The sequence below is a fragment of the Marmota marmota genome, unplaced genomic scaffold (assembly GCF_001458135.2).
Source record: "Marmota marmota marmota unplaced genomic scaffold, marMar, whole genome shotgun sequence".
Taxonomy (NCBI): domain Eukaryota; kingdom Metazoa; phylum Chordata; class Mammalia; order Rodentia; family Sciuridae; genus Marmota; species Marmota marmota.
The window spans coordinates 10,373,856-10,398,272 of record NW_025999932.1 but is presented as its reverse complement, the minus strand read 5'-3'; the positions used below and the strand labels follow the sequence as shown (position 1 = coordinate 10,398,272).

At 50.2% G+C, this 24,417-nt stretch overlaps 2 protein-coding genes across 20 annotated transcripts in view; one reads left to right on the top strand and one right to left on the bottom strand.

The window, feature by feature from the left end:
• Pcca (propionyl-CoA carboxylase subunit alpha) overlaps nucleotides 1-8,256 on the top strand; it is a 357,476-nt gene extending 349,220 nt beyond the window's left edge. For both annotated transcript variants that reach the window (XM_015484128.2, XM_015484127.2), the window contains 2 exons: nucleotides 5,648-5,725; nucleotides 7,917-8,256. In XM_015484128.2, the coding sequence (XP_015339614.1) occupies nucleotides 5,648-5,725; nucleotides 7,917-7,985 (147 nt within the window). In that variant the 3' untranslated portion in view covers nucleotides 7,986-8,256. The remainder of the gene's footprint in view (nucleotides 1-5,647; nucleotides 5,726-7,916) is intronic.
• The window catches only part of Ggact (gamma-glutamylamine cyclotransferase), a 67,536-nt gene that overhangs the window by 18,461 nt on the left and 24,658 nt on the right, over nucleotides 1-24,417 (bottom strand). For 5 of the 18 annotated variants that reach the window (XM_015484117.2, XM_015484121.2, XM_048800670.1 and 2 more), the window contains 2 exons: nucleotides 19,017-19,069; nucleotides 9,371-10,355 (listed from right to left, as the gene is read on the bottom strand). In XM_015484117.2, the coding sequence (XP_015339603.1) occupies nucleotides 9,893-10,342 (450 nt within the window). In that variant the 5' untranslated portion in view covers nucleotides 10,343-10,355; nucleotides 19,017-19,069 and the 3' untranslated portion in view covers nucleotides 9,371-9,892. Of the gene's footprint in view, nucleotides 1-9,370; nucleotides 10,356-11,941; nucleotides 12,119-16,431; nucleotides 18,215-19,016; nucleotides 19,070-20,338; nucleotides 20,977-24,417 lie in introns of those variants that run through there. The other 13 variants (XM_048800666.1, XM_048800664.1, XM_048800665.1 and 10 more) reach the window with 5 other exon arrangements.

Below are 24,417 nucleotides of genomic sequence, written 5' to 3'. Positions count from 1 at the left end.
TATTTTGTACTGGTCACAATCCGCCCTCCTTTCCTAGTCTCCTGTCTCCCATTGCACGGTTCCAGGGAGTCCTAGGTGGGGGACCCCAACCCACGACCTCCAATCCTGAGCCAGCAACCAAGCCATACATGTTACCTCGCCCCTCAGCAAGTCCCAGGAGGCCTGCAGCTCCTCCGCCAGGGGCTTGGGACACTTCTCTGTGTGTCTCCTTTCCTCATAATTTGATGATGGTTCCACCTGGCTTAAATGCTTCAGCCTCCTGGGGTTCCCCCGCCCCCACCAGGGCACACTTTACATGAAGATACTGGGAAAGTACACACTGCTCCCGCAGGAGCCATGAGGGCACACGTAGCAGCTATCTCAGCGGCTCAGAAAGAGGAAGCTGGAATCACCAGAGTCCAGCCTGCCTTTTAGCCAAGTCAGCAGTCAGGGCCCTAGACACACTGCACTGGGCACCTGTCCTACATGGCACAGCCTTTGAAGGGGCATTGAGGGGTGTTCGCCTGTGCGGAGTAGTGGCACGGTTGATACTGATCCCCAGTTTTCGGGGGGCCGGTGCTGAAGGGGAGACTGCGGCAGGCCAGTAAGCCCTCCAAGCCTTCTGTCTCATTTGGCAGACAAACACAGAAGGGAGGACAACAAAAGAAGGCTCCTTCTCCCATAAAAATGCATCCTCCCCCTCCTTTCTCCCTCCAAAAGGGGACTGATTTTTTCAGCTGCACACGGCGATTTGGTGCTCAGTCTTGCAGGGAAACAGTTGCTGTCTGAAGAGGCAGGAAACAGTTTTCTTTTAATTGCCGAAATCATTCGGAAGTGCTTCATGCCCCGCTTCTATACAGCAGATGCTGTGCATTAATTGGCCTGCGTAGAAGTGACCCAGGGTTCCTTGCAGCGGGCCCAATTTTAGGCAGAGGGTTTAAATAGCTTATTTATTATTTTGTATAATCTGGCGTACATTATGTGCTCACGCACGTGTCGTGTTTCATGGTCTGCAGTTTCTAATGTCATGTGGGTTTCAAAACCTGTGTTTCTCGGGTAATGTAGTAGCAGCAGGTAAGCTCAAAATACCATCCATCAGGAGCTAATTTTTTTATCCAGATACTCCAATGACTGATGAACCTGTCTTTTGTGTGAATGTTGAGCACAGTAGAAGGCCATATGCCACTGGCACGGTTTCCTCTGCATTCTTTACAGTTGCTAGAGAGTGGGCTTCCAAGGGGGAACAAACTCGACGCCATTGGCGTCGTCTCTCCTATATTGAAATGACAGCACCTTAAAGCAGCCCTGGGTTTGATTGACAAAAGGGGGTAGGGGCCATCTTAAAGGAAACCTGACTCCCATAATGATTTTCTTTATCAGAGATATGGCTGCACACTCTTAATAGGGAACCTTGTTTTGTTCCTCCCCGTCTGTTGCAAGCAGACCTCAGCCCATTAGAAGGGCCTCCCTTGTGTGGGAAGCCACAGCTGTTACTGTAAATCTCATCCAGTCACTGTATCACCCCCATTTTGTGGCTCTGAAGGATGAAATTGAGAAATGGAATACTGTGCAGTCATCCTTCACGTCTCCAATTTGAGGCCTCTGCCATCATTTTCATGCTTTTATTCCAAATCAAATAACATTAGTGGGCGACACCCGCTTCTGATCAATATCTGGTCGCAAGTGCAGCTTTCAAGCCTCTGCTTTTGGGGTCCTCCTTTTATGTTTGGTGGAGATCCCCCCCTCTCTTTCCTCTCCTGCACCTCCTTTGAGCTTCCTGAGGGGCGATGGCAGTTCGAGGTCTGAAGGATACACGTTGCCAAATGTGTCCCAGTCCCTGCGTGTTTTCCGAAAGAGGCCACGTGCGCGGGGAGGTTCTGTCTTTTAATCTTTGTGGAAGGAGTGAAGGGGACTTGGTAGAAGGAGATTGGGGGCTTTAATCAGAAACAAGATGTGGCTTAAATCATTAGCACAACAAAGCATACTATAAGCTTCAAGATAAAAGTCTCTGGGGAAAGAGTCCTCTGAAAATAAATGGAACTTGATAGATTTCCATATCATTTATAACTTCCCTTAATTACACTTGGAAGACTTGCCAGTAAAACTGGAAAATTGGCAGCCTCTATCCATTAGAGTCATTTTGCCGACCATGGCAAGCAGCTGGCTTTACTGGATTTTATTTCCCATCACTCACAATTAATCATCAGCTGGAGATGTCTGAAACTCTTCAGCACAGAGCGATGCTGGGTGACGTGCAGGCCCCTAAACATGCGAAAATCTGCTGAGTAAATGGGCCGAGTTCTCTCTCCAGCCTACTCATTGGGGGCAAGGCTGGCTCCCGCTTAATGAGTGCCGCTCTGATAATCGGATGCGAATGTGAACCTTGACCCCGTGTCAGGGGAGAGGACGCAATAAGCCGGATGAAAGATATAGGATTCGGGCCTCCAAACTTTGCACCAATTAGACAGGGAGCGGAGAAATACATCAGGCGGGCTGGGCTCATCAGAAAGACTTTCCAGGCTTGTGACCATTTAGTAAGCCCAACACTGGAGACATCCTGTCACAATCATTAAGTCTTTATCAGATGATTCACAAAAGTGTTGGAGAAGCGTGCGCACATGCTGCAGGAGCGGGGCCTGCCATGCACACTGCCTGCCCGAGCCTGCAGGCCCCGGTGAGCCCAGCCAATGCCCAGCTCCCCAGGCCCTCAGGGCAGGCCCCAAGGTGCTGCCTCCACGGGCCCCTGCCCAGCCCCGTGCGCTGGGATGTGTGGTGTGCTCTTGTGGGACAGTGTGGGCCACGAGCCCCAGGGCCCCAGATGAGAGCAGGGTCTCACCAGAGCCCAGAGATGCTGCTTAGGGGAGCCTGGGCCTGGCTCCAGTCCACCCAGACCCTGAGCACACCGCCCAGGGACAGCCGCTGCCCAGAGGCTGGCCGCCGTGGTTTGTTTCCACTGCATTCTCCGATGTGCAGTCTGCACTGTGTTTCCCCGACTGGATTTTTGGAGGATGAAATATGTTGAAATTAGATGAAGCCCATGTGTGGACATGTGTGTTTGTGAACGTGTGTGTGCATGTGTGGAATGATGCTCTGGGACAACGCTGCGGGGGGGTATCAGGGACTGATTTCTAAGAGCTGCCTCTTAGGCATGGGTGAGAGCAAACACTTTATAAAACAGATAAAGCTGAGGGGAGATGCGGTGACTCGGGTTTTCATTTGAAGGTAAATCATGAGGTAAGTATGGCCACAGACACAGGGAGAGGACCTGGGGCCTTGGAGAGCCCTGGTCACACTGTGTACTTCAGTGCTGCGCTGGTCGGGCAGAAGACAGGATTCCTTTGTATCAGGACGTACTTTCTCTGGTGTGTGTGTGTGTGTGTGTATGTCTCCTTTTTTTTTTTTTTCCATGCAGCACTGGGGGTCCGACCCAAGGCCCCGAGCATGCTAGGTGAGCACTGTACACTGAGCAGTATCCCTAGAGCCTTTTGACTTCTTTTAATCACCAGAGTTTCACAGTCAGAGGGACTTGTAATTTTGGGATTTCCCACTTCTGATTGTCTCTGGCTACATCAGAGTCTTTGGACTTCTGCTTAATGATTTGGGACCTAGCCCTTGCAGTCACCTCTTCGCAAATGGTCCATGTTTATAAGCACCCCAGCTAGCCAGGGCCAATGGCCAATGAGAAGTAATGGCAGAGCTCCATAACTCGTTGTCCACCCCCTGTGCCCAGGCTGTAGCAGGGCCTGGAGGGCAGTTGTGGCTTGGCCTAACTGGCCAAACTGGCATGTTTGCTATGGGAATTATTGTCAGGCTGGCCTTTGCCCCTTGGCATGACCACTGTGTCCCGTGCAGGCTTCATTTCTTACTCTTATTTGCAGATCTGTTTAGGGAAGCAGCAGGGGCTCCCTGACTGCCTAGCAGACCCTAGCAATGGGATGAGTGGGGACGGGTAGTAGCAGGGGTACAGCTGCTGGCAGAGGACTGAGGCTGTGCCCACCCACCCAAGCTGAGGGGCAGGGGTGGACAGGGCTCCACGCCAGCTCTGGGCTCTAATATCCATGGAGGAAGACAGAGTGGGTGGGCTTGTGGGAGGCCAGCACACAAGTACCCGTGGCAGGGACTTGTCCATCTGCAAAGGGAGTAGTGACCGGAGCCCAGAGGTGGAGATTGAATCATAATTTTTGGACAGAATTTCCATGGTGTTCTGTTGCAACTCGGACCCACTTCCAAGGAAGCCACCTGCCCCTGTGACCTGGGTGCCCAGTCTTTGGGTCAGGGTAGTAGAGTCCTGTTGCTGGCTCTGTCTGGGAGGCCGTGGGCTGGGCTACTTCATGGACCTGCCCTTCTCTCTTTCTTGGTCTCTGCCTTCCTCTGAAGAGAGAAAAAGGACTAAATGGTGTTGGGGGGGGGGCGGGGTGACTGTCCCAGGGGCATGTGCATTGCCGAGGTACTGCCCTCCCTGTCCCCCTGAGCATTGTTCTGCCCCGGGTATGGAATGCAGATGCCAGGTGAGGTGAATCTGCAGTGACAGCGAGCACTGTGCGCTCGGCAGCATGGCGTCTCCTCCTTGCCAGCTCCGGAGCTTTGGCATCCCCTCTCTTCCTATATTTCTGTGCCAGGAAAAAACAGCCCACCACCTGAACAGCAGAGGAAAGAATACCCAGAGCTCAGGCTCCCGGCACTGCCAGTGAGACAGCTTGCGCCCCACAGGGGGCCGGGAGGGGACTTGGAGATCACTTGGGGATTGCAGGAAAGAACATTCTCTAGGCACTTGTGCAGCACTGGCCAAGCACAGCCCCAGTGCCCACCAGCACCCCGCAGAGCCCTGGTCCTGCCATTTCAAAGACCCAGAGCCCCTTTCCATAAAGCTAAGAAAAATCTGGCCTAGCTCGTGGGGGCTTGCCTGTCAAGACCAGAGAAAAGTGAATAAACAGAGTGGCTTTTAGTCTGCAATTCCTGGGTTGAAGCCCCTGGCTTCACCCCACTGGGTTTAAACCGGGCTCAGCCAGGATTTCCCTCATGATAAGGCAGACGTCGGAACCCAGGAAGCCTGAGCAGGGGCCTGTGAACCCAGCTGCAGGCGTTGTCCAGGTGGGGGAAGTGCCTTCGTCAGGAGGGGTGTCTGCAGGGGAAGGTGCCATCCTCGTGGCCTGATGCTCCCCAGCACCATCAGCAGAGATGTGCCCATTTTGGTAATGGTTGCATGAGCTAAACTCACACATGGTATGACCCTGTAAAGGAGCAGCTGTCACTGTCACCATAATCAATGTTAGAACAATATTATCCAGTTTCGAAACCCTGCACCTGACAGCACTTACTTTGGTGTCCTCCAGCCCCAGAAAAACCTTCAGTCTTTCAGTTTTGGGAAATTTGCCTATTCTGGACATTTTAGGAAAGTAGAAAATATTCCAATTTTGCAGCTAAATTTAAAGGTCCCCAGGGGAGCCCCCACAAGCAATACTCCATTTTTTTCTAATGAGGACTTGTTGATAGAAGGAATGGCCTTTCACTACCGTCCCCTAAAGATGAACTTGGAATGGGAATGTTAGAGGTCATTCATATATTTCAGTACGTTTGACCAAGAATTCCTTAGTGATTTCATTCTTGGATGTTACTGCAAAGTTAGAGTGCTTTTAAAACTTCAGCTTACTCTTCTTTCATTTTCTAGGTATCAGAAGGGCAGGAAATTTGTGTGATTGAAGCCATGAAAATGCAGAACAGTATGGCGGCCGGGAAGACTGGCAAGGTATGTTCCTACCAGTCCACACCAGCCTTATGACCAAAGGAGAACTTCCACCTTTGCGTCATGGATGGTTTGCCCCGCTAGGGACTGCAGAGGTGATCTTTCTCTTCCCTGGGGAAGATGCTAAGATCCAGGAGCTCTTTGCTCTGCACTGATGCATCCCTGTCTCACAGAGTGGGTTCCAGAAAGTCTGGAAGTCTGTGTTGTGTTCAGATAGTTAAAGAACAATTGTTCTTCACCTTAATGTCTTTCAAATTAAGGGGTCTTTAATTTTTAATGTTTACATCTGTCTTGGAGGCAGTTAGTTATCTGAGACTTAGGTGACACAGCAGGAAACGGTTTTACAGATTGCAAAAATTAATGTAACTCTTCAAGATAATTTTTCCATGAAGAGAACAATTCAGTTGTAGATCATGAGGATCCGCTGCCCTTGCACACACGTGGACCTTAATGATTCAGGGAGAAAAGGAGGTGTGACAGTACTGAAATTTGTTAAGAGTGAAACTTTTTGAGTGTATTTTTTCTTTGAGGAAAACAAAAAGCCTGTGAAGCAATCGTTTCACTTTCTTCCCAGGACTCAGGGGATGCCATTAGTGGAAAATGACCCTTTTCTGAAGGGTGTCTGGTTTGGTAGTGTCTGCACAGCGGAGCATGATCGGCGTGAGAACAGCAGCAAAGGCTGGCTGTGGCCTGCACTGTGGCCACACCGTGGGGACTTTGGGTGTAAAGAGAGATCCATCAGTTCACGACCAGGTTTACATCAGAGAGATACACAGCCTCTGTCTGTCACTCCAGAAGTCAAAGGGACTGATTCTCAGAGAAGGACAAGGGGATCCCTGTAGCTCCCAGTAGGTAGAGCAGAGGTCCCCATGCACACTGGCCAGCCCTGAGCTGGCTGCCAGGCTGGAGTAGGTACAGGTGGCCCCACCTTGTCAGGGAGGTTTGGCACAGTAGGAGGGCATGATTTGTGGTGTTTCAGGAATCCTTTCAAAATTTTGATGACATTTAAAAAAGTGGACAAGAAAATGTAGGTTTGTGTTCACATAAAAACTATTCTTTGGGATTATTTAACATTTCATCTGTGATGATTTGTGGGGGATCAAGAAGAGTGTCAGCTGCAGGCTGAGGGTCCCCATGTGGCTGGGCTGAGCGTGGCCTCGCTTCCTGCAGCAGTGTGAAGCCCATTGCATGTCTTTGGATTTCCTCATGGAGCAGTCTCAAGGGACGCAGAACCCTTTGCCCTCAGCAGCCCAGAGCTGCTTCTCAGGGGCTGCTGGGTGTGAGCGAATTCTGTGCTTTGGCCCATCCCCTGCAAGCTGGAGTCCCTCTGCTCATTCCACGTACCACCCCCCTCCCCTGGGCCGAGAGAGCCATATTTCCTCCTAGAGAAAAGGTTCACAGTGGACAGGGTCTCTAGTGACTGTAAAACGTCACGACACATAATCAGAGGAGACATCAGGATTGTCATTTAGGCACTTCAGTCCAAATGGCATCTGCTGAGAGGGCTTTGGAATATTCCTGCACGGGTTCACATCCTTCTTAAAAACTCAGCTCTAGTTTGAGATAAAACAGCCTGGCTGGACTCTCACCACGAATGGCGGGGACACTGGCCAGCGCACCACCCCAGACGTCACTGGCATTCTGGGTGTCTGCCTACGGCCGGTGCTGCCAGTCAGCACAAACCCACGTGCACTTTCACACCCAAGTGGCTGCCTCCAGGAAGGCACGGGGACCGTCTCCACACACTCTGGCCCCTCCCTGCTCATTTTAAATCTGAACACAGATTTGGCGAGCACAACTTGACGACACTGAGGAGAAACGGGCAGAATGAGAGGGCATAGTCCCACGTTCCATCATGCCACCAAGGGCAGGCCTCGAGGCTCCTGAAGGTCGCATTTCTCGTCACATGGGGGGCTGAGATTGGCTGGGGAGCTTCTCCTTTGCATCAGCATCTATTTGGACTGTGTGTGTGTGTGTGTGTGTGTGTGTGTGTGTACATATATAGACGTTCTTTGCACCTCTTCTGTCCTTGTCAGCCCAGAGGGAGAGGTGAGGGACATCCTAAGGATCTTCAGGATGCCCCCAGGCCAGAGCTCCCTGGCCCAAAAGTCAGTTCCCTCCAGAGAAGGAGTAGGGGGTTGCTGCCTTCGGACTGGAGCTTATGACTCTTCTCCCCCCATTTTTTGAATTCCAGGTGAAGTTGGTGCACTGTAAAGCTGGAGACACAGTCGGAGAAGGGGATCTGCTCGTGGAGCTGGAATGAAGTATTTATAGCCTTTCAGGCATCACCCGACTTAATTAGCCATTTGTATTATTCTCTCACACTCGATTTAGTCAAGTGTTTCACGGGAACACTTCTGTGCAGCCGGATCTACATCTCGTATTTATTCCACAGAAGAGTCAAAACCGACATTCTGCCAAAAAAATCACCAATGGAAATTTGTATTGATATAAACAATTATACATATGATTTGTACTTCTGTGAGATTTCCTAGTGTCAAAATTAAATCAATAAAACGAAGCATTTGTCTAAATATTAGTTTGCCCTTTTTTTCGAATGAAGACAATGTACACATAAGCGACAGGCTGTGCCAGTTGATGTAACACTAGCATTCATTGTGATCCCTTTTAGAAATGTGGATTCCAGTTCTCTGCCTCCAGTTCTAGTAAATCAGCATTTGCCATCTTACAATCTGATCACCTTCCTTCTTCCATAATTGAAGACTAACTCCTGGGGCTGATTATCTGACTTCCTAAGGACGAGGTGGCCAGGATGACTTCTCAAAACCCCTTCCTGCTGTGATTCTATGCAGGCGCCATGCTGGATGGCCGAGTCCTAGGAGGTGACTTTGGGGCCCCCTGGCTGAGCTGGGCCACGGCCTGCATTGTCCCGAGGACAGGCGCACTGTCCAGGTCCCGTCCCCACTGGGCCCTCGGGCCGTCTCACCCGAGCTCCTCAGCTGACACCCAGCCTTGCCTTTTGTGTTTTGTGAAGCCAGTTTCCAGTTAAGAAAAAAGAGGCTAAAAATAATGATCATGTTTTTGTGCCAGATGTAGTTAGCGACCCAGTCTACCATTAAGTTGAAGGGTGAGTGAGCTCCCCAGCCAGAACGAGGCCACTGAGGAGCAGCAGCTGCATTTCCATTTGTTCTGAGTTCTTGGAATCCACCGCAGACTTTGCTGGTGAGCAGAAGAGAGCCGAGCAGCAGAGCCGCTCGCCGACGTGAAGCCCGCTGACAGACCGTCAGATAGAGGGGGCAGTAATTGGTACTTGGTGCCTTGCTAACATTATTTTAAGTGCTGTTTGTATTTGGAAGCTAAGCCTTGTGTCAGGCCTGAAGAACAAATTGCTAATGTGTTGGTTCTTCTCGAAAGGCCCACCCCCAAGTCCTGTGCCTTCAGGAGGTGTGGCGGGCTGGCTGCGGGGGTCTGGGTGCAGATGAACCTCCATGTGAAACCTGGGTGCTCACCTGCATATGCCGGCAAGTGGGTGTTCATTATTTTGCTAGATTCAAATAAATCTATTTAAAAAGAGTCAAACAAACACCAACACCTTTATATTTTAATTCCCAAAACATCTTGTTGAATTTTAAGCGCTATCTTCAGTAGTCTGTGTGTGTTCTCATAATTATGAAGAATGAGGCTATATTTCCAGTACAGCATGCTTTTCTTTATTTTTTTATTATTATATTGAACCACCCAAAATAAGTATTTACTCAGATTTCCTTTATTGGTGCTACAGGCTAGAATCAATTCAGCCAGCTGCCAACCTGACGGCAGCCATCTTTCCAGTCACTGAGGACATCATCATCAGAAGACAGCAGAGTGGAGGGAAGCAGGAGAGCATATGAGTTCTCCAGGTGCACTCAGGGGAATTCAGATCCAGAGGCTTCCTCCTCTAGTACATTCAGAAGCCCATGAGGCCCTTAAAGCAGCAAGCAATGAGGTGGTACTGGGTGGAAAGATTCAGGGGTATGATCTTGCTGTTGGGATGTCAAAATTATTTGCAAAATCGATTCCACTAAAAGATAGATTGGCTTCTTTTTTCCCAATTGAGTTTTGCAAATGTCTGTTGAAAAGGGCACCAGTCTGCTGTAGCATTCAGGTACAGACTGAGCTGAGGTCTCCCAGCAGAGTGCCCTCTCCTCACCGTGGCCCCACCGGCCCTTCTCACCTGTTTTCTCGTGGGTTGTAGCGCAGCCCATGGGGTCCCTCCGAGTCATAGCTCTCGTGGTAGGGGAGGTGGACCCACTCGGGCGGGTAGGTGGCCGTGCTGTACAAAAAGCACTGCACGCTGTCCCCCGGGAAGCCCTCGCCCTCCCACGTAAGCACCTCCACCTGCACCTTGGTGCGCTGGTACATGTCAGGGCAGCCTTCAAAGTCATCAAGGAAGCACAGCATGTGCTCGTCCACCCTGTAGATCTCGCCCAGCACAGAGTGGCCCCTGCCCGGGAGGTGGAGCAACCAGGGGATGCTGTGTTCACCAGCAATCACCAGGGGGTAAGGCTTGGCCGTGCGTCCTCGACCCTGGAAGGCTGCAAAGCCATTGGCGCAGTCCAGCAAGACTTTGTGGTTGGGCTGGCCTTGCTTCAGGGTGCCGTACACGAAGACAAGGGCCATCTGTCTGCAGGGGCTGCAGGAGAGAGGGTGCAGGCACGTCATGAAGTGGGAAGAACTGCCACCCCCGTGTGTGGGGTGCAAACTGTGTGGAAAGCGCCAGAGAGAATGTCCAGCAGGCATTGTTGGCTGGCATTCCCTCAGGGCCACTCCACGGTGCTGACCATAGACACACTGAGGATTGTGACAGCTCCCAAACTTACTACCCCCCCCCCCCCCCCCCCCGCCTCCATTCCTTCTCTCCCTCAGTGGGGAGTGGTCCCAGGGCCTCTGTACACTAGGCACGCAGTCTGCCACTGAGCTACATCCTTAGCTCTTTTAATTTCTTTTTAAATATTTGAGATGGGGGGGTCTCCCTAAGTTGTCCAGGCTGGCCTTGAACTTGTGATTCTCCTGCCCCAGACTCCCACGTAGCAGGATTACAGGTCTGCACCACTGCACTGGCTCCAATCAAACTTTCTTAATGGACATGAATTGGAAATTCTTACAATTTTCACATGTCATGAAAGATTTTGATTTTTTTTCAGCCATTTAAAAATGTACAAGCTATTCTTAGCTTGCGGGCCTTTTGAAGTAGTGCCAGGCCAGACCTGTAGTCTGCCAACCCTTGGTCTGGAGAAGAGGCAAACTGTCTGTGATTTCAACAATCTTTCATGCATTTGAGAGAACATTTTGGTAGCCCTGATTTTCACTTTGGGACCTGTTGGCCCCCAGAGCTAAGCTCAAAGCCACAAGACGCCAGTCTGCTCTAACAGGAAGATGGGGCATGCTAGACACCTCTGTGCCACCTGGCAGACTGACCCCTCCCCAGAGCCGCCCTGCACAGCCCACCCAGGTCTCCTGGCTCAGGCAGCCAAACAAGCTCAGGGGGAGCCACAGAGTCAGCATGCAACAGGGGACCTACTTCCTGAGCTGCCCACTGAGTGCCAGCAGCCTACCAGGCATCACCTGAAAGAGGCCAACCTCTCTCAGGACCACAGGCCTGACCTGTTGATACCACAAACCTCCTCACACCCACACCTCACTGGCCCATCCCCCCCAGTGGAAGAGCTTCAAGGCCAGAAGACACTTGACAGGGCCCCAGCAGTGACCCTGCTCTTGACTACCATGTGGTGGGCACTGTGGTCCCAGGAAACGCCAGGCACCTTTACAGCTGCTCTCTTGGAGAAAGCAGCCCTTTCAAGACACACTTGTCTGTCCAGTGGGGAACAGCCTGGTTTCGGCCAAAGCCTTGTAGAACTTCCAGTTTCTTAAGCCACTAATTTTCAATCTTTTTAAAAGGACTTTTAAATTGGCACAATAAATATTTGTTATAGAAACATTAGGAATAATCATAAGCAAACATATATGTAAAACAGTCCCCCGAATCCAGCCCCAGAGAGAGGGAGGTTTTGGTACCACGTCTGCGCTTGGTCCTGCAGGTAGGACCACAGGCCTAACCACGGCACCGGTGGACTTCCTTCCCCAGGTCCCAGGACGATGGTGCCTCATGGACTCACTGTGACTGCCAGCAGCCACCCTGCCCCCGGGGAAGGCAAACACTGACTGCTCACCTGGGTCTGGGCCAGACTGTTACCTAACGACAGAGAGACTCCGACAAACCTGGAGATACACGTTGAGGAGGAGCTGGGCCTCTTCAAAGCCTGCCTCTCAGCCCTCTGCAGGCTTCTTGGACAGACGCCTTGGCGATGGGGCTCCCGGTGCAGGAGCTCAGAACACTTCCTGGGAGGGCTTGAGGCGGGGCTCAGCGGCACAGCACTGGCCTGGTGTGCAGGAGGCCTGGGTTCAATCCCAGCATAGCAAAAAAGAACCAAAAGGTGCATCGAGGGCCTGTAAATAGCTTTGCAAGAAAGTGCAACTCCGTGTCCATCCACTCCCCAGAGGCAACACTCTGAGTCCTGTTGGGTATTTCCACACTGCTGACTGCTACTCCTTATACTGTGGATCTTTCTCTTTCTTCCTTTCCTTTCTTTCTTCCTTCCTTCTTCTTCTTTTTTTTTTTTTGGTACTGGGGATTTAAGGGGCACTCAGCCACTGAGCCACATCCTCACCCCATTTTTGTATTTTATTTAGAAACAGGGTCTCACTGAAATGCTTAGCACCTCGCTTTTGCTAAGGCTGGCTTTGAACGTGTGATCCTCCTGCCTCAGCTTCCCGAGCCAATACTATTTCTTGATGCTTTAAATTATGTCTCCCTGGACTGGGGATGTGGCTCAAGTGGTAGCGCGCTCGCCTGGCATGCGTGCCGCCCGGGTTCCATCCTCAGCACCACATACAAACAAAGATGTTGTGACGCCGAAAACTAGGAAATAAATATTAAAAAATTCTCTCTCTCTCTCTTAAAAAAAAATTATGTCTCCCTTCTACTCTGAAGCAGATGAGCACAGTATAGAGTGCTGACTTCAGAACGGATCACCTGCTGGAATCCGGGTCCTCACACGGGGCTCACACTGTAGAGTAGATCCCTTAACCTGTCTGTGCTGACTCTTCATTAACTGTAGAAGGAAGCACTCGGCAGCCACCTTGGGGGGCGTGGCAGCCAACACGTGCCCTCCACCCTGTCCCCTGTCCTCCCAAGAGACTCCGCACCTTTCTGGTCCAGTGCTCATCATTTCAGCCCAGGAACGGTGGCGACACTGCTCTCAGCTGAGACCTGTAGCGCCCTGTGGTTAAATGTCCTCTCCTGGGCAATGTTTCTTCTTCATGAAGACTGCTTTGGGCTTGTCACCATGGTGGGGACCCTGCCTCAACTTTTCTGGAAGCACCGTTAGAACCTGCTGGCTCCTGGTCTCCTCGCTGCTGCTTTCTCTGTGCCTGCAGAGCCCTCTGCCCAGCCTGGCCCGGGGACACTGCTGACCCTCGCAGCCTGTGGCTCTCTGTGTTGGGGGGACCCTAGGCCCACTCCCTCGCCTTGCTGAGGCTTCTCTTTCCCACCTGGGGTTAATGATATGGCGGGCAAAGGATTCTAGAGCCTCCAGGAGTGAGGGGCATCTCTAGCTCCTGTTCCTGCCGAGGCCGTGCTCTGGGGTCGTGCGCAGCCTGCGGAGCTGCATCTCCTTTCTGGGGTTCCGTGTTGCCCCTGGATTCTGAAATGAGGCTCGTGGGACTCCCTTTTGGTTCCTCGTGCTGGAATCCAGTCTGCACACTCTTGATCTTGGTCCTGAGGAAGGCCCTGCCTCTTCCCTCCGGTTCTTCCTGGGTCTCCTCGTGTCCAGGGGCATGTCCTGAAGTGACCTCTGCTCTCTCCTCCTCCGCTCCAGGGTTTCCCACTTCTCCTTCCACTTCTGCTACTCGCCCCCCGTTTCTCTCCAGCGTCTTTTCCTGTCCTCCAGTTTGAGCCTCTTGCTCTTTCCCAGGCCCACGTCCTCCTCCTCCCCGTGGCTGTCCTCTGACTTCCTCTTTCCTGTCTGTTGGTCTCCTCGAGGTCTCTTCAGCTGTCGCAGTCCTTGGCCAGCCGTTCACAATGACAGCTGAGATACTGTGGAAGTGAGACTGGAGTAGACAGGGAGCGAGCTCTGGGCCAGCTCTGAGGACAGACTGGGGGACTCAGACAGTAAAATCCCCACTTTGGGGAGTGTCACTCACAGCCGTCCTCAGATGGGTCTGTGTTCCCAGTACCCAGGTGTTCCTGCCAAGCTCTCTAGGAGTGGCCTGCTGTCCTCGGCTGGGCCTGAGGGGAGCCTGGGGTCTCTGTCCTGCACAGCCTCTCAGCCCTCCCTGTTCCCAGCCTTGCCCTCACACACCTCTGGCCTGTGATTCCGAAACACCCGTCAGCTGACATCTCAAGGCCTTCTCATTATGCAGGAACCTAAGATTAGGTTCTGGTGGTTCCAGGCTAAGTCAGTTACCACTCAATTCTGTTTTCTTTTCTTTCTCTTTTTGTAGTATGGGGGATTTAACGCATTACTTTTGTTTTATTTCAAAATTTTGTTGCATGCTTTCCTCTCTGGCCATATAGGTTGTTTGAGTAGTGTCTGAGTCTGTTTTGTGTTACTGTAATGAAATGCCTGAGGCTGAGTAACTTTATAAAGAAAAGATGTTCATTTAGCTCATTGTTCTGGAGTTTTGAGGGCCTGCATCTGGCAAAAATGGCCTTTCAGCTGGCAGGGCCCTGAGGTGATACAGAGTACCACAGGGTAGGAGACAGTTCACACGTGTGGGTCTTTCCATGACCCTCTGGATTATGAAAGGTTATGATGTAGACTAGTGGGTTTTGTTTTTCACTCTTTGCCCCTCTTCCACTTCTTATTCCTCCCACTGCACGGCCCAGCCCCTCCACAGGGACACGGACGGTGTCTTCACCTTTGATGTGCAACAGACAGGAAGCAGTGGGATGGATGAGCACGTAGAGTATGGGATGACGGGCTTCCCGGCTCACCAAGAGCAACCAGTGAGGTCCACTGTGGGCACCAGAGGGAGGGCTAGCGATGGCCAAAGATGTCAGGCAGATAGCAGGGACTGAGAGGGGACGCACCTCTGCTGCTGAGACAAGAGGAAGGGGAAGAGAAGGCCACAACTACAGGAGAAGGAAAGCCCGTGCAGCGCAGGGGCAAGTTGGGCACGTGCCCAGCACATAGGACAGCGGCCTCCTCCTGCCTCCACGAGGCTGATCAAGCACACAGGACATTTGGCCTCCTCCTGCCTCCACAAGGCTGTGCATCAAGACATGGAGACAAGCTGGTCCCCGGGGTGCTGCGAGTCCCAGAGTGGGGACAGTGAGGAGCACGGCGCACCTGAGGCCTCCGGAAGCCTCTCCGGGAAGTGCCGTCCAGCTGCACGCAGAGTGGGAAGGGGAGGCCAGAGCTTGGGGAGAGCAGACTTAATTAACCTAAGTTCCCTACATAAATGAAATCATGTCACATTTGTCTTTTAGTGACTGCTTACTTCACTTAGCATAAGGTCCTCAAGGTTCACTCCTACAGCCTGGGTCAGAATTCCTCCTTTTTAATCCTCTGTAATATTCCACCATATGGCTATACCACATTCTACTTATCCATTTATCTGCAGAGGGACTCGCGGGTTGCTTCTAACTCTTGGCTATTGTGAATAGCACTGCTACAAACACGGGTGTGTAAATACCTCTTGGAGATCTTGCTTTGAGTTATTCTGGATGTGGAACCATGAATTCACATGGTCAATTTTTTTAAGGGCCTGCCACCCTGTCTCCCAGCTGATCCACCCTGTTACATGCAGGACCATCAGTGGCACAGAGGGCTCCAGTCTCTCCTCGGCCTTCCCGGCCCTTGCTCTGCAGCTGCTTTCAGATAGTGGCCATCCTAATGGTGTGAGCGGTGTTTCGTTGTTGGTTTTGATTTGCATTTTCCTATGGCTTAGTGACCTTGAGCATCTTTTCCTGAGCTCATTGGCCATCTCTCTTTTTTGGAAAAATGTCTTTTCAAGTCCTTTACCCAATGTCTTAATTGAGTTGCTGGGTTTTTGTGGTTGTGTCTTAGGAGTTCTATTTTCTGGATAACAACCCCTTACCAGATATATGGCTTGCATTTATTTGCTCTAATTCCATGGGTTGCTTTTTCATTCTGATGACCGTGACCTTTAATACACGAAAACATTTTTGATGCAGTCCAATTCATTTTTAATTCAATGTTCCGTGGGTAGACATTTAATTTTGTTGCCTATGATTTTTGTGTAATACCCAAGAAGTCACTGCCAAATCCAAGTCATGAAGCTTTTCCCAAATTGTTTTTCTAAGTTTTATACACTTAGCTCTAAATTTTGAGCTCTTTGATCTATTTTAATTTTTAAATATGAAATAAGGGTCTAATTTCACTCATTTGCATGTGGATATCCAGTTTTCCCAGCACCATTTATTGATAAACTGTCCTTTCCCCATTGAATGGTCTTGACACCTTGATGAAGCTCATTACTGTATACACAGGAATAAATCTATGGGTCCTCTACTCTGTCTCATTGGTGTAATGTCTATCTTTATACTATTATGTCACCATTTTGATTACTGCAGCTTTATAGTAAATTCTGAAATCAGGAAGAATGCAACTTCCAATACTGTCATTTTTTAATAGTGGTTTTTCTTTTGGGGGAGGCTTGAGATTCCATATGAATTTTAGGATGGAATTTCTTATTTATGGTGGTTTTGATAAGGATTGTGTTATGTAGGTTGACTGCTTGAGGTGGTACCAACATTCTAACAATATTATCTTGCAGATCACAAATATGGGATGTCTTTCCTTTTGTGTCTTAATTTCATTCAATGTTTGATAGTTTTCAGTGTACAAATATTTTACCCACTTGGTTAAGCTTATTGGTTTAGTTCATTTCTAAGTATTTTATTCTTTTTTATGTTAGTCCAATGGTTCATTGTTATAGTATATAAGAATACAGCTGACTTGTGTTGATTTTATATCCTGAAACTTTACTGAATTCACTTATTCTTTCTAATAGGTTTTTTTTTTTTGGTGGAATTTTTAGGTTTTTTTCAATAGACAAGACGATGGTGTCAAGTTCACTTCTTTCAAATTTGGATGGCTTTTGTTTCTTTTTCTCACCTGATTGCTCCAGCCGAGTCTCCTACTACGTGTTGGGTGGAGGTGGTGAAAGTAGGCGTGAGGGCTTTGTTCCTGATCTTCGGGGTGAGAGTGGTAAGCTGGAGGCTTTCCACAGATGACTCTGCTCTGTTGAAGTCCTTTCCTTCCACACCTAGTTGGAGTGTTTTTACCAAGAAATAGCATTGAATCCTGTTAGATGCTTTTTCTGTATTAACTGAGACGACCCAGGTTTTTTTTCCTTCATTCTGTAATGTGGTATATTACGGTGGTTAAAGTGTATGTGATAGAGGGAGCACTTGGGATTGAACCCAGGAAAGCTCTTACTTCTGAGCTTTTTAAAATTTTGAGACAGGGTCTTGCTAAGTTGCTGAGGCTCACCTCAAAATTGTGATCCTCCTGCCTCAGCCTCCCGAGTTGCTGAGATTACAGGTATGGCCACTAAGCAGGCAAAGTGATTGATTTTTGTATGTTGACCCACCCTCCTATTCCCGGGGTAAATCCCACTTAACCATGAACATGATACTTCTAATGGATGGTGAATTCTGTGGGCTATGTGCTCGTAAGGATGTGTGTGGCATCAGTCCTCATGGGGGATGTTGGTCTGCAGACCTCTTCAGTGTCCTTGCCGGCTGTAGTCCTAAGGTCATGCTGGCTTCATGGAGTGAATCTGGATTGATTTCAGGAAGACCGGGGCTAGTTCTTTAAGTATTGGGTAGAACTCACCAGAGAAGTCATCTGGCCCTGGGCTTTTCCTTTGGGGGAGTGTGGGGTGAGCACTTCTCTCTCACTCTCCGCAGCAGCTGTCGGTGGTGACCTCTTCTTGCTGGGGTTCTGCCGGCTGCCTCACCTGGCCAGCCCTTTGGTTGCAGGACGCTGTCCACACCCCTCCTGTGGCCCTTTTTATTTCCGTAAGGTTTCTGGTGTTAGTTATTTGGTCGACTTTGCCCTTCTTTTCTGTCTACCGACTCGTATTTCATTGTTTTCCTCTGATCTCCGTTTTGTTATCTCTGCTCTAACCTTTACTGTCCCTTTACGTCTCCCAGCTGGGGCTTTAATGTGCCTTCCTTGCTGTCACGTGCAGCCATTTCCAAGGCTGCTGTGAAGACCGCAGCCAGTGGGACACATGAGAAGTGCACTTCAGTGGCCAGGACGACGCAGAGCGTACATGGGTTCCTGGGCCCAGGACAGCATGGGAACCCTGCGCTGACCAAGCGGGCCCTTGGGCCACACTTGGGAAGGGCCATTGCCTGAGAGTCGTGGGAAGGTACCGCGTCTTCGCCCTGGGCCTCCGGCACCCCGGTGCTTCCCACCACCCTGGTGATGGCGAGAGTCTTGGGTGAAATGCAAGAGCCTGGTTTAATACAGAACAGACGGGGGCAGCTTAGGTGCGACTGGTGGGCTTTTCCAGAGCAAGATCAGGGCTGCTGTTCAGATCTGGTTTAATGTGAAGTAGAGGTCCCCAAGCAGCCTGAACAGTGACACTCAAGGAGCAGGGTTCTACAGGACAGACACCGCGTGGGCCCAGCCCCGCAGAGCCACATCAGATGGGGTGGCCCAGTGTTCTGTGGGTAGACATTTAAGACACAGTGCACTGTGACAACAGCAGCCCTAACTCTAAAGCCACCGCCACCACCCAGCAGTCGTAGGTCTGGGGGAGAGTCTGTCGTGTTTCCCTGTGAGCCAGTCTCTACCAACTGCCTACTGTGTGCCAGGCACGAGCCCCAGATGCAGCCCATTCCCTCCTCCCTGACCTCCTTAGTCCAACTGCCTTCTTTAGCAAGATCTTACAAAAAGATCTGCTCACTGCATTCTTGATCAAGCCTCTAGAAATATAAATGAGTACCCTAGAAGTGGGAGAGGAAACCAAGCCATCTGGGTACAGGCTATGGTCTTACTGCTGAGAAGCAAGAGTGCTCAGAAGAGGACACCACGCAGGAGGATCGTGATGAGCCCCAGAACGTGACCTTCTTCTGCAGCAAATGATAGCTTATTCCCAAACAAGAAACCAGGCAATAGAAGTTAACCTTCTTTTCTAGGAAATATATCTGTAAGTGTGTCCTTTATAATGTAACGTTAGTTTGAAAACATGGCTGGCTCCTACAACAAAAATCATTCTACATTTCTGGCTTCTCTCCTAAGAAAAACATCCTTACCTTTTTTGATTATGTTTTGAACACACAGAGATCCTTCAGGAAGCAACCTGTCCCTGTGGGATGGAGAAAGGATCAGAGTTAAGCACTGAAACAAGCAATTAATTCCCATTAGAGGATTAAGACACTCATGTTCGCTTTGAATCAGAAAAGCAAATTGTGGACAAAATGGTGTATAGCCAAGAGGTGGCTTGTCACGACTAATAAACTGGAGTACCGAGGAGCACCCCAAGTACACCCCGAGGCCAGGAGCGGGCAGGTCCTGTCGTGGGATAGGATCCCTTTCTCTTTGTGATACTGTAACAAATACCGGGAGAAAGTACAATTTGTGGCACATGCTGCTGTCCTTACTCTAACAGATGTGGCTGTGAGGAAGTCTGAAAGCCTGTGTCCCCACCCCTCAGGCATGGATTACACCTCTTACCCCTGAAACAGAATCAAAGGCAGTCTCACGCGGGACAGCACAACGTCCTGGGCGCGAGGGCCGCCTCCTCGTGAACTCTCAGGGCTGAGGTGTGCTCTGCCTGGGGACTGAGGAACCCAAAGCTGAACCTCTGTCCCAAAACCAGCTGGCCAGGAACACTGCGACCATCCAGGGGTCAGTCTGGAGGTGGAATGGGCTCAGGGAGCCTCAAAAAGTTTGAGTTCAGCAAAATCTGGCTGGTTTAAATTGTCAATATTTTAAAAAAAACAAAAATCAAAAAAACCCCTCATGGCAACGTGCCTCTGGCCGGCACCGCTGGACACGCCTGTCACTTGCTTGGCAGTCCCTCGGGAAGCGCAGGCCGTCTATCGTTTCATATTTCATCACTGAAGCGGAAATGGAGAGGATCGGGTCTCCATGTGATCGTGGATCGGCCTGCTTCACTTCCCTCCTAGCCACCTGGTGGCAAGAGTGTAAAAGGCAGGACTTCGGAGTTGATTAGACAGTTTACAAAGGACACTATTTCACATGCCTGTCCACCCCCAAATCACACCAGGTGAGCTGCATGAGAAAAGGGCTGATACTTCCTTATTCTTGACTTGCCAAAGGATTTTAAAGAGTCACTGCCTTCTCACAAAGTGACCTTTAAGAAAGGTGCCTCAATAAAGTGTCCCTTCTGTTTGTGTTCAAATTCAGACACAAGGAAGCAGGAGGAAATCCGTGCACTGTCCCTTCCAGCTCTTCTCTACGGACAAACCCATCACTCACAAGGCACCGTGCCCGCTGTCAGCAGTAGAGGGACAGGTTGGGGTGGCCAGCAGCTCTGCCCCTCACTGCAGGCTGGGGGCCGTGGGCTCTCACCACAGCCTCTGGCCAGGGAACTGCCCAGCACAGATCTCACCTGTCCTTTCACTTGCGCCTCCTTAGCTCCTATTATTCGCCATCTTGTGTCCAAGCTGCATCCTGCAGAGTTCATGCAGGGCACAGTGGGCGGAGCTCAGGCCACCCCGTCCCAACTGAACACACAGTGCCAACCACTGCCCTAGTCCTCAGGTGACCAGCAGCAGCTGTGTTCTGGGCATCTGCCCGGAGCATGCACGCAGGTGACGGGGTGCTGGAAACGCAGCAGGCAGCACTGCTGGTGGCACGTCCTCTCCCGGGAGGACTTTCCGCAGAAACCCCGTGGCCTCTCAGTGCAATCTCTTCCCCTCCCCCGTGGTCACACTGCTTCCCAGGAGAGGAGGCCGAGTGTCTGATATAGTTACACATTAATTCTTCAGAAGTCTCTTAGAACTGTAGGAAGCAGGTGAAAAAACAAAATGCCGTGAACTTTAAACTCGGGCCTGGCCTGCGAGCACCAGGGGTCTGAGGTCACCCTTCCCTGCGGCCTGGCGCCGTGCCAGGCAGGGCTGCGGCGCATCCTGTGGGCGCTTTGATGCTTTCATCTCCCGCTCGCCAGCCTCTCTCGGAAAGTCAAGGGCTTCCTGCTGCAGCCGAGCCCCACTGGCCCCTCTGGGTGCCCCGGAATGAGGCTGGCAGAGCACCCCCTGGCTTCACTGCAGGCCGGTGGACACCACGCCTTCAACCCAGAGGCTGGGCCCCCGCCACCCTCACAATCTAGGGAAACAAATGGTGCTTTAGGGGGTCCTAGGAGCACGGCCTTTGGCAACCGTTCCATGGGATTTTACTCTTGGTTATGATAAAATTACTCTTTTAGGCCCCATCATATTAAAAATTATTGTGGTGCCATCTTCGGAACGCACACTGACCACCAATGCAGACTTGACCTTCCCTGCTCCCACCTGGAGGGACAGATGACCTGCTGGGCACCAGGGCCAGGCACAGCCCGGGCAGTCATGCAGCTGGCCCCTGCTGCTCCCAGGGGACTTGGCAGCTAACAGATGCCTGAAAACAGGTCTGGGTCCAGCAGCTCCAATGCCAGAGAAGGTGCCAATGCCCTACGGTGCCTCTTAGGAATTCTGGTACCACCTGCAACTTGGCAGTTAAATGCAACAGGGCAGCCACCTTGGAGTGACAGCACGGGCCCCACCTGCTCTATGCTGAGAGATCCACTGCACTCTCTAGGTCCTGCTCAAGGTCCTGCTCCAGGCTACACAGCAAGATAGTCTTGTCCCTAGGGACACTCAAAAGCCCTTACGTACAGGATACCGGTGCAAATCCATGGGCATCTCACTCTGAGGGGCTCTGCCACCACTTCAGATCCATAGCCTGCCAGAAAAGCCAGGCCCAGAGAGAACAAAGTGCCCCAGACCCCTAATGTGACCCAGGGAGCTGGGCCTGAAACAGAGGGCTCAGTGCTCAGAGGGGACGGCACAGATAGCTCTAGCTGTGAAGTGTGATCTAGGACCCACGAGACCCATCTCAGCGGGCAGTGGGCACTCCCTGGGAGGCACGGCACGTTGCAGGGCCGGGAGATGGTGACAATGGATCCTGTTCCAGGTGGTTCCATGGGGCAGCCATCTGTCAGTACCTCCTCCTGTATGCCTAATCTGGGACTTTGGTTGAATGCAAAGTAAAGCTCAAAGAAACTGACCTATAAATAAAAGCTAAAGGAGCTCAGGAAAGGCAGGCAGGTTGCAGGCCGCTCGGACTCGGTCATTATTACCAGTGTCAACAGTCCAGCACACTCCCCAGTCCCTGATCAAAAGCAGACACTCAGCATATTAGATTAGGGTTTCCACAGAATTTGAATATTTTCAAAGTACTTCTACAAATAGTGATGGTGGCCTCTTAGGCTTAGTCACTTTCTGGAACCTAACATGCAATAAACAAAACAAGACAGACTGCTCTGTGTTTACCACCTGGGTTCACAGAAGAGTGGCAGAGTCAAGGTCAGTTGCCCAGAGGTATGGACGAGGGGTGCATGGGACGTCTGTGGTCCTGGACACTGGGGCGCACAGTCAGAGCCTCTGTGCCCATCCAGGGCCCCGGCCCTGCTGGCTGTTGATCAAACAGTGATTTTCCACACTTGGCTACTAAGAGACACAGCACATGGTTGGTCTGTTTTCCAGGCCTGCCGGAGCTTTCAACTTACTTGCTGGCAGTTGCTCAAAGTATGTTTATTGAGCCTTGAGTCCCTTGACTGGCTGGCCTGGAACAGGACTGACTGTGTACTGAAGTACTATTTAAAGGGGTTCTTCAGAGACTTCTTATGCTCATATTAACATAGTCCTTATTTTATATGTTTCTTAGGTGAGAAATGGAGAGTTTTGGAAAGCAAACTCATATTCAGGTTAAAAAAATCTAGAAGACAATTATAAAATATTACACAAAGTCATTCTCTTCTCCTTGAAGTGATTTGCTAACAAAACATTCTAGAAGGATAAGAACCTGACTCACTGCCTAGTACATGCAATCAGGAGCTAAAGGGAACTGCAAACCCAACTGGCCGCTAGAAACCAACAAATGAGCTGCACAGTGGTCACCTGGCCTCTGCCAATATCAACCAGCCGGTCAGGAGTCATCCGAACTCCATTTTCAATGGGCCTGGAAATCAAGATTCAGTTCTTTTGGTAGCAATGACAGATTTATGTTTCTCTAAAAATATCATTAAAGCCAGCTTTAAATGCTCTGGAAAGACATTGACTACCTACAAGGAATCAGGCAGGAGGCAGCAGATAAAGAGAAACACAAACCTGGAAAAGGTGAGTGCCCACGGTAGTACACCCCCAAGGAAACGAGAGCCCCCCACACCCTGCAACCTGCTTGCTCTCACATACAAAGCTCTATTTTTAAACACTAAAAAATCAAGCCTTTAAAAATATAGAAGCTAGAACTCAAAATTAAGCCTGATGGGCTCTTGGACTAATTGCTATCCCCAAAGCATTCAAATCCTTTCTGTGCTTGTATAATTACCCCAAGTTAAATCAATTAAAACTCTGATTTACAAGAAGGGAGTCGGGGAGGAAATTAAGGGCACATTACTGAACAAGCTTTTACATACTATGCATCAAGTGGATTCATTTACTCACATTCCTGAGCCCTCACGTTGCCCCTGGTACTATTCGCTGTCAGAAGCCTGAGCTCTGAGTCCAAATCTGATCTATACTGGGGCTCAGCAAACTGGACCCACCCAGCAAACTGAATCTGACCCTATCAGACCTATATACAACTATATAAAGCTTTTTGTGTGTGGCACTGGGGGTTGGACTCAGGGTGTTCTACCACTGAACCACATCCTATTTAAATTTTCTTTTGAGGGAGGTCTTGTTAAATTGCTGAGGCTTGAACTTGCATCCTCCTGCCTCAGCCTCCCAAGTAGCTGTGAGTAGCTGTGATTACAGGTCTGGCCACCATGCTGGCTGGATCCCACTTGAGCTCTATCAAGTGGGAACACTGACAAAAGGGGGGACAGGGGACAGGGGTTGGGATGGAGGCTGGAGCCAGCACACCAGTTCCTCAAGCTTAAAGCCCCCTGGCCTCTCTAGTATTGGGGTGGGTTCCAGGACCCACCTAAATATTAACAAAAAAACCATTTTTGTATATACTGGACTATGAAAAAGCACTTAAAGCCAATGTAGAGTCTACTCCGGACCACAAAATCCCTTGTTAAAAGGTAAACCCCCTTTCCTGTGTCATGGTTATATGGGGACAGATGGCGGCTCCCCTCAGTTTATGAACTTGTTCAAATAAATCTTTTTCAAAAACAACAGCACAAGATCTTTGTTTTTCTTTCCTTTTTTTTTCTTTTTAAGAGAAAACCGTCTATTCAGTGAATTTCTGGATTGCATAACTCAGGCATGGAGGCATGTGAGGCATTTAACTCTTTTTTTTTTTTGTCTATAGGAGCTCTCTCATTTTCCTGCCCAAACTACCTTCTTTCTTTCTTTTTTTTGGATGGGGAGCAGGTGCGGTTACTGGGGATTGAACCCAGGGGCACTCTACCACTACACCCCAGCCCTTTTTTTAAAAAATATTTTTTAGTTGTAGAGGGACACAATACCTTTATCTGTTTATCTT